The sequence below is a fragment of the Somniosus microcephalus genome, chromosome 9, assembly GCF_052327205.1.
Source record: "Somniosus microcephalus isolate GS21.2 chromosome 9, FLI_Smic_1.0, whole genome shotgun sequence".
NCBI classification, from domain to species: domain Eukaryota; kingdom Metazoa; phylum Chordata; class Chondrichthyes; order Squaliformes; family Somniosidae; genus Somniosus; species Somniosus microcephalus.
In genome coordinates this window covers 181,008,630-181,021,033 of record NC_140995.1, presented here as the reverse complement: position 1 = coordinate 181,021,033, position 12,404 = coordinate 181,008,630, and the positions used below count along the sequence as shown (strand labels likewise).

Here is a 12,404-nt window from a genome sequence, read left to right as displayed (position 1 = left end):
TTACCTCTGAAGAAGTGTTGGCTCATTTCAACCCAACGTTACCTCTTCGTCTAGCTTGTGATGCTTCCCCCTATGGAATTGGAGCAGTACTTTCATACAAGTTACCAAATGGCTCGGAAAGGCCAGTGGCATTCGCGCCCCGATCATTGACCTCCGCGGAGCGAAATTATGCTCAAATAGATAGGGAGGCCCTCAGCCTTGTGTGGGGCATAAGGAAATTCAATCATTATCTGCAGGGCAAGAAGTTCACATTACTGACAGACCACCAGCCGTTGGTATCCATATTCAACCCTAACAAGGCCGTTTCCACCATGACAGCGCAAAGGTTACAGAGGTGGTCCGTGTTACTTGGGGCACACCAATATGACATCGAATACAAAAGGTCCAAACAGCATGGAAATGCTGATGGGTTATCGCGCTTGCCATTGCCGATAGTAGAAGAAGCGACTACAGTGGACCCGGTAGAGATGTTCCACTCATCCATAGTGGAATGTCTACCAGTAACAAATTCGATGATCGAAAACGAAACAAGAAATGACCCGACTCTCACGAGTCTATGATTTAACGGTGGAGGGATGGCCAGCACAGGGCGAACCAACGCTGCCAGCATTTTCGCAGAGCAAAGAACAGCTGTCAGTGTGTCGAGGAACCCTGATGTGTGGATCTAGAGTGGTGATTCCACCCAAACTTCAACAGAAGGTGTTAAAGGAGCTGCACGAGGGACATCTGGGTGGAGTGAAAATGAAGAACCTAGCAAGAGCGTTTGTGTGGTGGCCAGGCATTGATGGGGACATCGAAAAAATCACTAAGAGCTGTCTAGGATGCCAGAAGGTCCAAAACGCGCCACCACAGGCTCCTCTGCATCCATGGGAGTGGCCCTCATCTCCTTGGCAAAGGGTACATATCGACTTTGCTGGTCCATTTATGGACTCAATGTTTCTAATAGCGGTGGATGCACACTCCAAGTGGCCGGAGGTAATAAAGATGTCCACCACCACCACGGAAAAAACCATCACAGTGTTAAGGACCATGTTTGCTAGGAATGGGCTGCCGGAACAGATCTGTTCTGATAATGGACCGCAATTTGTGTCCGAAGAATTCAAGAAATTCTCAAAGAGCAATGGGGTTAAGCACTACACGTCAGCCCCATACCATCCCGCCTCCAATGGATTGGCTGAAAGGTTTGTCCAGACCTTCAAGAAGGCCATAAAGGCCATGGGTAATGAAGCCATTAACTTACAACATAAGGTGGATAGCTTCTTGTTGGCGTACAGGAATGCAACACATGCGGTCACAAATCAAACTCCCGCCATGATGTTTTTTAATAGACGACTAAGATGCCGGCTGGATTTGCTTAAGCCAAACGTCAGAAGGGACGTAGAGAACCGGCAATTCCAGGGCATGAATGAAAGGCCAACTAGGTCTTTTCAGATAGGTCAACAAGTTTTGGCCCGGGACTACCGTACCGAGAAATGGCAGCCTGGAACTATCGGAAAAAGGCTAGGGCCGTTGATGTATACGGTGGACATTGGGGACAGTATAATAAGGCGCCATGTTGACCAGATCATAGGGTCAGCCACAAATGGCCAACCTACTCCACCACCTTACACGGTTAATGTTGAGACAGAGATACCCAGAACACCTACCTCCGATCTGGTAATACTGGAATCAGATGAACCTGACACTGTCCTTCAAGCCGAATCGACCTTGCCAGAAGCACCTACTACCCCGCCGGAAGTTACGACACCACCGAGGCGTTATCCGGACAGAGTCCGGAAACCTCCAGAGAGACTGAATCTGTGAACTGTCTTGCATAAAGTTGTATATATGTTATAATGTATGTTTAATGGGGAATCAGTATGTTGTAAGCTAAAAAGGGAGGATTGTAGTGTATGTACCCGTCTACCTTTAAGAGAACTATTGTATGTAACCGTCCACCTTTAAGAGAACTACTTTAGGTGTTGCACTACTTTGTTGGCTTCTGTATACTGTAATACCGACGGTGACCACACCGGTATATAAGTGCTGTGTCAGGAAGTATTGAGCAGATTTGCCCTGACCTTCGAATAGTAAAGTCCTGTTTTAAGTTACTCTTGGAGTCTGTGTATTAATTAACTAAACAACCCACAGACTTTACAGCAAGGGCTTCCACTCCCTCAACGTTCAGCTGGTGTGTGACCACAAGAAGGAAATTTGCATGTTTGTGCCAAGTACCCTGGCAGTTGCCATGACTCCTTCATACTGCGCCAGTCTAGTGTGCCTCCGCTATTCAGTCCACCAGACCAACTTAACAGATGGCTACTTGGAGACAATGGCTATCCCCTGAAGACGTGGCTAATGACGTTGTTGAGGAGCCCATCCAACGAAGCTGAGGAGAGCTACAACTCCAGCCACATTTTCACCAGATCCATAATCGAGCAAACCATCGGTTTGCTGAAGCTGCGCTTCAGATGCCTCGATAGATCAGGTGGAGCCCTGCAATACTCAGCAGCCAGGGCCTCCTGAATCGTCGTAGTTTGCTGTGCACTTCACAACATGGCACAGCGTTGTGGCTTGCAGATTCCAGAGGACCAAGTGGCTCCTCAGATGATGAGGAGGAGGAGGTGGAGGAGAGCGAAAACGAACATCTTGCAGAGGCCCATCAACCAGCGGCAGTAGTACGCGAGAACATTGCTGCTCGGGATGCAAGGAACGCACTCATTTTGGCCAGATTTGCTTAGCCTAGCCAATCAAGCACTTTTGCCTCGCAGCTTCTTACCAGAGCTTCGACAATGGCCAAGAACCAGCAGATTCCTAACAACGTGACCGCCATACTGACAATTGCAAGTAATCCTAAGCCCTCAATGTGGAAGTCCCATTAGCGAAATGACACACGCCACAACTGCAGCAGTAGTAGCCATCAGATTTTTTATTGACAGTAACCATCTGATGGCTTTTTAACATTAAACATCAAATTTCACCCAAGTGACTACCCTTGTGACTATTTGTGCAGTATCTTTCTCTTACGCATGCTCCTACGTGGTGCTTCCCCTGTGGCTTCAGCAGATGTGGAGGCCCCTTGCTCCTGTCTCGACACCTTTGGCAGGCGTCCTCTGGGGTTGCGAACCTGTGAGGGCTCGCCAACAGTCTGCTGCTCCTGCAGCTGCGCAGGGGTTGAGACGCCGATCTCAGTTGGGTGGGGACTCTGGTGGGGCTCTGACCGAGGGCTCTGCAGTGGCATGGAAGTGTGAGCGCTTGGCTAGGAGCCTCCACTTCCTTGATGTCTGCCACCAACTTCCCTCTCATGGGTCAGGTCCCCCTCAGCGCTTGCAAGTGGCTTGAGAGCACCTTGCTGCACATCAGGGGGGCCATGGGGACCTGTATCTGCACTGGCAGTCCTACTCAGAAGGACTTCCATGAAGGTCTGTTTTCCCTGTTCAACAGACGACCATCGCTCCTCCAGAGGTGTCATTCTATTCAGAACACTCACCATATTTTCTGCACTCAGGCGACTTATCACCTCCATGGAGGTTGCCATCCTTTCCATGGTGATGCATTCATGCGCCAATGACTCCACAAAGGCTCTGCTCATGTTCACAATGGACTCCTCCATTCGCTCCACACTCGCAGCGACCCTGGAGACAAAACCTGCCAGAGACTCCTGCATCTGTTCCTGGAGTTCCAGCACCGCTGATCTTGTGGATGAACCCAGAGGCAGAGGGTCGACATGCAGCTGAGCCGAGCTGGCAGAATCCTGCGCCCTCCGACTAGGACTCTCCACTGCTGTCCCTGTCTGCACAATCTGCTGATGCTCACTTGTGAGCTGTGATACACCAGGTGACAACAGTGCACTATCTTGCAATGGTACCACCGAGGTGTGAGTGTCTGCGCTGGTGCTGGGTGCGCTGAATTCTGCTGACACTGAGCCCTCAGAGGTTGCAGCTTCCTCTGAGGAGTCTGGAGACTCAGGCTCTTCCTCCTGGCTAGTGGGGACGGGTGCTTGCGATGGTCCTGTGGGGGAGTAAAGGAAAGAGTCAGAGATGTGATGCCAAGGTTACATGCATATTGCAGATGATCATAAGTCAATCTGTTAGAGCATCAGAATCATTATCAGCGACTCATGCAATGTCAATGAGAGAGATGGAAAACTATTCTGTCACCAGCTTGCTGTGATGCATCCGTCTGTCCGTCCCCCACTTGCGCATCATCCTCCACTCCCACGATCTCCAGGACCGCATCCTCCCAGGGGGTGAGCTGGGGTACTGAGGGTGGCCCTCCTCCTATCCTCACTCTTTCCCTCTTATTGTGAGCTCTCTTTTCCTGCAATGAGGGAGACAAGTGGAGTTTGAGTGAGAATGAAGGAGTGAGTGTAGAGAATCCATAGCATAGATGCTTAGAAGGAGACAAAGATGGAGTGAGGTGACAAGACTCCCTGGCCTAGAAATTCGGTTGGCTGCGCCACCAGTTAGCGCCTAAAGAGGGCACTCAGTGGCTTTAGCGCCACTGGCCACGCCTCCCGCGATATTTAGCTGGGGCGCTAATGGCGGCGTTAGCCTGTTGCGCTGCACCGCCACCGATGACGTCATCGGTGTGCGCAGCACCCCGCTACCGCACCGATCTCGATATTCGGTAGTGCCCGCCTCTGTAGCGCCGTTCGCAAATCGCGCCCGGTTCACGGGGCCTACCTGTGGCGGCAGTGGCGCAAATTAAGGTGGAGGTGCGGGGCGGCCGTTTTTTTCGGCGGCCGCCTGCCAGCACCTCCGTCCCCGGCCTCCTGATCTCCCCCCGGGCAGTGCCGGCTGTTTTCCGAGAGCCCGGCACTTCTCCTCGGTGCCGGGCTCTTTTGCCGGCACTCGCGATCTCTGATCGCGCTGGTGCAGGCCCCTCCCCCTTACGAATGGGAGGAAGGCCTGCAGTACCGCAGTGCGCCATGTCGCAGCGTGTGGCGCTGCGGCACGTTGCGCTGCGATAATCAGTTTCAGTGCCCTAAGAGGGACGCGGAGCGCCTCGAGCCTCGCCCCATGTCCCTCTTGGGGCGTTCAAGCTGAATTTCCAGCGATCGCAACTGCTCCGATCGCTGCGCTAATTCCAGCGCCCAGGCGAGCTTGGCGCCCCGTTTGCGGCTCCACCGAATTTCTCCCCCCCTGTGTGTTGTAAGTTGTTTTCATAGCATCACTGTGATAGGGAGTGTGAGGGCTGCATAGTTGAATAATTAGGTGAATGTGACCATAGAGAGAGAGGGAATGGGTAAGGGTGCATGGATATCAGTGTCAAGTGGGATGTGGAAGAAGAGATTGCTAAAGCTGAGTGCTGGTGAGGAGAGGCAATGGGGATCAGATTGAGGGTGATGGGAAAGTCACACTCACTTTTCCAGTGCGCAGAAGGTCATGAAGCCTCTTCCTGCACTGAAGCCAGTTTCTGCGGGTTATCGACAGAGTTGATCTCCTGGGCCACCTGGATCCACACAGCCTTGGTCTGCTGGGGAGGCTTCTTCCTCCCTGAAGAAGGGAAGAGCACCTCTTTATTGGCTCTTGCTCCCTCCACTAAAGCTTGCAGGGCAACGTCATCAAACCTGGGAGCAGCCCTAGGTCTCTCGCTGGTCATTCTGCCTCCAGGTCCCTCGAACATGAAAGGCCAAAAGGTTGGCAGTCTGCAGAAGCAAGGCTTGTTGCAGACCTTAAATGCAGCAGCAATGATGACGCCATCGGAGGCGAGTATCAGACTGAAAAAACTAATTGGGCCATGGGTTCCCACACATTGGAACTCAACTGCCCACTTAAGTTAAAATCGCATCATTCTCCCACATCGATTTAGAATCGGGTGGCTAACACGAAAAGCGGATTACACGACCCCAGCCCGCCCCAGTGACAAAATCCAGCCCATTGTCTCTCTCACTCCTCCCCCATCCCAAGAAGGACAAGAGCAGCAATGTCATGGGAACGCCGTCACCTCCAAGATCCCCGAAATTCGCATACCATCCTGACTTGGACATATATTGCCGATCCTTCATTGTTGCTGGGTCAATATCCAGCAATCTCCTTCCTACCTCCATTGTGGGAAAACCATCACCACAAAAACCTCAGGAATCCAAAGAGAAGGCCCACCATTACCTTCGCAGGGCAGCTAGGGATGAGCAATAAATGCAGCTTTGCCGGTATTGCCTGCATTCTGAGCACATAGAGAAAAACGTGAAATGTATATCGTACCTTTCATGTCGTCCGGATATCCCAAAGTGCTTCACAGATAATGAAGTCACTGTTTGGTAGCCAAATGCAACATCTAATTTGCACACGGCAAGTTCCCACAAACATCAAATGAGATAAAGGACCAGTTATTGGTCGAGGCCAGGACATTGGGCGTGCTCCCCTGTTCTTCCTTGAGTAACGCCAAGAATCGTTTACATGTTGAACCAGGCCTCAATTTAGTATCTCGCCCGAAAGACAGCACCTGTAACAATGTAGCACACTCTCAGTACTGCAAAAAATGATCCGCTTAGATTATGCTTCCAAATTCATAGCAGGGCTTGAACTCTCAACCTTCTGGTTCAGAGGTGTGAGTGTTGACATGGAGCCATGTTGACAGCTAAATCACATTTTTTGAATATGGTTTGATGAAAACAATAAAGGATTCATGATAAATATATTTATTTCAGATCTGGCATCATACGTTTTATCATCAACTCCACGTTGACCCAGAAGAGCACCCAATCCTTCTGACCGAGGCGGCCATGAACCCACACCAGAACCGAAAGCGAATGGTTGAAATCATGTTTGAAATCTTTAATGTGCCTTTTTCTTATGTGGCCATGCAAGCTGTCTTAGCACTTTATTCTTCAGGGAGAACTACAGGTATATAAGAGTGTTTTTTTTTAATGTGCACATTTAAGGTGAGGGATGTTAGTGCTGAGAGTGGAACTCATCCTATTGGAGACACCCACTGTCAACATCAGCTAACACTAAGGGTATGCTATACACCACCAGGTCAGCATAGAAAGGAAGACCATTTGCTGTATGAAGAGATGAGAAGGGCATGTGAGAACAGGAAAGTTAGAGAAACAGTGAGAAACTGTCAGCCATGGCTCAGTGTGTTGCACTCTCGCCTCTGAGTTAGAAGGTTGTGGGTTCAAGTCTCACTCCAGAGACTTGAGCACAAAAATCTAGGCTGACACAGTGCAGTACCGAGGGAGTGCTGCACTGTCGGAGGTGCCGTCTTTCGGATGAGATGCTAAACCGAGGCCCCGTCTGTTCTCTCAGGTGGACGTAAAAGATCTCATGGCACTATTTCGAAGAAGAGCAGGGAAGTTATCCCCGGTGTCCAGACCAATATTTATCCCTCAATTGACATTACAAAAACAGATTGGTCATTAGCACATTGTTGTTTGTGGGAGCTTGCTGTGCCCAAATTGGCTGCCGCGTTTCCTACATTGCAACAGTAACTACACGCCAAAAGTACAGGAAACTTTTGTTTAACCAGAGGTTAAATGTCCAGAATGCTCTACCGGCAAAATTCAGGAGCCATTTCCTATAAGTTTTTTTACTTCTCGTTGCTTTTTTTTCCAGTCGTGGCTCCCAAGCGCCTAGCTGAAGCTGTTGCTTAGCTACAGAGACGCTTTTAAGCTGCGGCCGACCAAGCAACAGGCAACCGAGGATTCCCCTCTACCGTGGTGGACACTGCCCTCGACCGTGTCAGTTCTATCTCCCGCACCTCTGCCTTCACCCCTGCCCCTCCCTCCCGGAACCACGATAGGGTTCCCCTTGTCCTCACCTTTCACCCCACCAGCCTCCACATTCAACGGATCATCCTCCGGCATTTCCGCTACCTCCAAAGTGATCCCACCACCAAACGTATCTTCCCCTCCCCTCCCCTTTCAGCATTCCGCAGGGACCGCTCTCTCCGAGACACCCTAGTCCACTCCTCTATCACCCCAAACAGCCCTTCCCCTTCGCCTGGCACCTTCCCGTGCAAGCGGAGAAGGTGTAACACCTGCCCCTATACCTCCCCCCTCCCCACTGTCCAGGGCCCCAAACACCCCTTCCAGGTGAAACAGCGATTTACTTGTACTTCTCGCAATCTAGTATACTGTATTCGCTGCTCACGATGCGGTCTCCTCTACATTGGGGAGACCAAACGCAGATTGGGTGACCGCTTTGCGGAACACCTCCGTTCAGTCCGTAAGGGTGACCCCGAGCTTCCGGTCGCCTGTCATTTCAATTCACCGCTCCATTCCCACTCGGACCTCACCGCCCTTGGCCTCTTGTACTGTTCCACGGAAGCTCAACGTAAACTCGAGGAACAGCACCTCATCTTCCGATTAGGCACTCTGCAGCCTTCCGGTCTCAATATCGAGTTCAACAATTTCAGATCATAACCTCGGCCCCTATTTCATTTTTACTTATATTTTTCCACTCCTTTCCTCCCCCCCCCCTTTCCTTTTGTTTCTCTCTCACACCTGGCAGCTATCTTTTGCCCTGCCATTACACTTTACACCTAATCCCAGCCTATTACCATCTCGTCTAGCTTCTAATCTCTTTTACTTCTTTTGGTTCTTTTATTCTTTTGTCCGATCGCAGCCCTGCCTTCGATCTAGTTCCTTTTCTCTCCAGTTTTGAAGAAGGGTCAAACCCGAAACGTCAACTCAAATTTCTCTCCACGGATGTTGCCTGACCTGCTGAGTTTTTCCAGCATTTTCTGTTGTTATTAAGCAACAGGGTTTGTTGTTTCATACGGAGCTGAGAAGCTCCGTATGTTTTAACATTAGCGCTGGTTTATACGGCAGTTTTGATGGGACGGCACCAACTCGGTCCCGTCAGTGCCGGGTACCAGAAAGTTTCCTGTACTTCATTGGTTGTAAAACGCTTTGGGATGTCCTGAGGTCATGATAGGTGCTATATAAATGCAAGTCTTTTTTTTTCTTTAATGGTAGAGTTCTATCAAGCGAATATAGGGAAAACAAAGTAATTTAGAGTCAACAGTTTTCGGTTATGTTTATCAAAGGGCTCAACAACAACTTGCATTTATAGATTGACTTTGATGCAGAAAAAGGCCCCAAAGCTCTCAGTAACTAACTAATGTTCTGAAATATACTGTTTCAAGAGTTGATACCATTCCCAATGTTTTCTATGCCCCAAACTACTAAATCTTAAGCACTCTCTGAATTATCTTGTTTTCCAAACGACAGGTATAATCTTGGACTCTGGAGATGGAGTCACACACACTGTACCGGTGTATGAAGGGTATAGCCTTCCTCATGCCATACAACGCTTAAATCTGGCTGGTCGAGATCTCACAGAATATCTTAAAAAGGTGTGTAAGATTTTTATTTTAAAATAAACAGAACATCTCGCAGGATGGGTGGCTGCACCGTCACCATAAGGACTGGAGCAGTTCAAGGAGAAGGTCACCATCACCTCAGGTCAACTAGGGATGTGGCTTTGCCAGTATTGCCCACATCCCAAGGACAGTTTTTTTTTAATGTTTCTACCACCGTGTAATTGTATTCATTGGCCTTGGTGTAGATGAAGTATATTTTGTTAGGCATAGGTATTAAGGGTTAGGGAACCAAGCAGGCAGATGCACTTAAGATACAGATCAGTTATGATCTCATTGAATGGCAGAACAGGGGGCTGAATGGCCTACTCCTGTTCCTATGTTCCTGCCTTTGATTCATCATCACAACTTTGTGATCTTTTTAATAACCCAGTTTTTTATAGTTAGATTTGCACATGGCAATCAACCTTGCCCGTCTGCAATTAGAAGACAGATAAAAAGAAAGAACTTTCAATTATCTAGTGCCTTCTCAAATCCTCAGGACATCCTAAAGTACTTTACAGCCAACGAATTATTTTTGAAATGCAGTCGCTGTTGTAATGTAGTTGTGAATGGAAAACCTGTGGCCCTTCCCTGAAGTTGGGCGGAGGTGTGACGAGGATATTGCATGAAAATCTAGTGGGAGGGCTGAGTGCTGAGCCTGGTCTGCCTACAAATGGAAATGATTATGGTGGCAATGCCATTTATATTTCCACCCAGTGGCACTGCTGCCTGTGGAGGAGCCCAGTAACAACACTTCTTGAGGTGGTTCTCTGCTGCAGCGGAGGCAGCAATGCTGCATTGGAAAATGGCCATAAGTGATTCTGGTTTTATGTCAAGAATATGTTTATACCAGCATTTGTATACAGTGGCAGTGAATGGAAATTGAACCCTGTGATTGTATTGCATTTATCAAGGCTTTATTGTAAGGGGAATATTTTCCTTTTGGTGTTCTACTCAGTAAATAAAAGTTAATGTTAAATAACTTTCTGGTTTTGCAGCTATTAAAAGAAAGGGGCTACTCATTTAATACTACTGCAGAGCAGGAAATTGTCCGAGATATCAAGGAGAAGCACTGTTATGTTGCTCGGGACTTTGAAGCAGAACTGGGCAGTTCTGAAAGTGGTGGAGAACTAAACTACACATTGCCAGATGGACAAATAATTACAATAGGCAATGAGACGTTCAGGTAATATACAGAGAATGTGAATGTACCTTTAGTGGCATATGTGATGGAAAGTTAGGAAAATGTATCAACCATTATTTGAATCCTATGTGTGCAGGGGCTATGAACGTTCTTAATGTGACTCAGGCTTTTGATCCAGCAGACATCTCGTGCTCCAATAGCATAATACTGCGGATGCTGGAAATCTGAAATAACAACAGAAAATGCAGGAAATACTCAGCAGGCCAGGCAGCATCCATGGAGAGAGAAACAGAGTCAACGTTTCAGGTCTGATGAAGGGTCCCAGACCTGAAACGTTAACTCTGGTTCTCTCTCCACGGATGCTGCCTGGCCTGCTGAGTATTTCCAGACATCTCGTGCTAGTGTGGTTAGCTACATTATGGGGTCATGTCTGTAGTTTCCTTACGTGATATGTTACCAATCTCAAACATAGGAGGAGCCCACTCATGTTCTTTTGAAATGTAGGGAAAGAAGTCAGGAGAATCATCCTTGTGCTGTGTTCATGCACCTTCTAGCAGTCTATTCAGAGTGGCACAAATGGATTGATGCGCTATCAATTACTCATAAAAGACTGAGAGTTAGAAGAGTAACTAAAGGCTTTTATTAACAACAGAATGGAGGTCTGCCTCGCGTGGTCGACCGGTCCAGGATACAAAGGGCTGGGGAGCAGTCACCTTTATACTAGGACCTGTGGGAGGAGTCAGCCGAGGCATGTCCAGGCATGTACACAGTGGAATACAAACAGGACAAACAGGAATACAAACAGTGGTTTACCACATTCACCCCTTGTTTAAAATTGAGTCCGGTGGGGTGAAGTGTATTAAAAGTTAGTGTATTGGAGTCTCTCCGGAGGTCTTGTCTGCCGCTGTGATCGGCGTGGCGACGGCAGGGGTAGTGAAGCTTCCGGCGTCGAGTCCAGCGTAGGCTGTGGCACAGGCGTGTCGTCCTCGTAGATGTCGAGCGGGTCGCGGGGCCCAGGCCTGCCGTCTGCTGGGGCTGGATATCGGATCGTGGGGGGGGGTGGTAGTGGGTAGTGGGTTACTGCGGCCCCCGAGGTTGCAAGGTCTCTTATGGAGACTGTGTCCTCCCGCCCGTCCGGGTATGCGATGTAAGCATACTGGGGGTTGGCGTGGAGGAGGTCGACCCTCTCGACCAGGGGGTCCATTTTATGGGTCCTCACGTGTCTTCTCAGTAGGACCGGCCCTGGGGACGTCAGCCATGGCGGTAGCGATGTCCCCGATGTGGACTTCCTTGGGAAGACAAACATTTTCTCATGAGGGGTGGCGTTAGTGGCAGTGCAGAGCAGTGACCGAATAGAGTGGAGCGCATCGGGGAGCACATCCTGCCAGCGGGAGGTTGGAAGGCCCCTAGACTTTAAGGCTAGTGGGACGGCCTTCCAAACTGTCGCATTTTCTCTTTCCACCTGTCCGTTCCCCCGGGGGTTGTAACTGGTGGTCCTGCTTGTGGCAATACCCCTAGTTAGCAGGTACTGACGGAGTTTGTCGCTCATAAACGATGAGCCCCGGTCGCTATGGATATAGCTGGGGAAGCCGAACAGGGTGAAGAGGTTGTTCAGACATTTAATGACCGTGACACTGGTCATGTCCGGGCAGGGGAAGGCGAACGGGAAACGGGAGTACTCATCAATAATATTGAGGAAGTACACATTGCGGTCGGAGGAGGGGAGAGGCCCTTTAAAATCAACGCTCAGGCGCTCGAAGGGGCGAGTGGCTTTTATCAGGTGGGCCCTGTCTGGTCTATAAAAGTGCGGTTTGCACTCAGCGCAGACTTGGCAGTTCCTGGTCATGGTCCTGACCTCCTCAATATAGTAAGGCAGGTTGCGGGCCTTGATGAGGTGGAAGAACCTGGTGACCCCCGGGTGGCAGAGGTCATTGTGGAGGGCCCGCAGTCTATCGATCTGCGCGCTGGCGCA

General features: G+C 49.5%; 1 protein-coding gene across 1 annotated transcript in view; it reads left to right on the top strand.

Moving 5' to 3' along the window:
* Positions 1-12,404, top strand: part of LOC147112892 (uncharacterized) — a 133,855-nt gene that overhangs the window by 107,567 nt on the left and 13,884 nt on the right. The window contains exons 19-21 of the mRNA XM_085997658.1: positions 6,632-6,827; positions 9,158-9,282; positions 10,287-10,474. Coding sequence (XP_085853784.1) covers positions 6,632-6,827; positions 9,158-9,282; positions 10,287-10,474 — 509 coding nt within the window. The remainder of the gene's footprint in view (positions 1-6,631; positions 6,828-9,157; positions 9,283-10,286; positions 10,475-12,404) is intronic.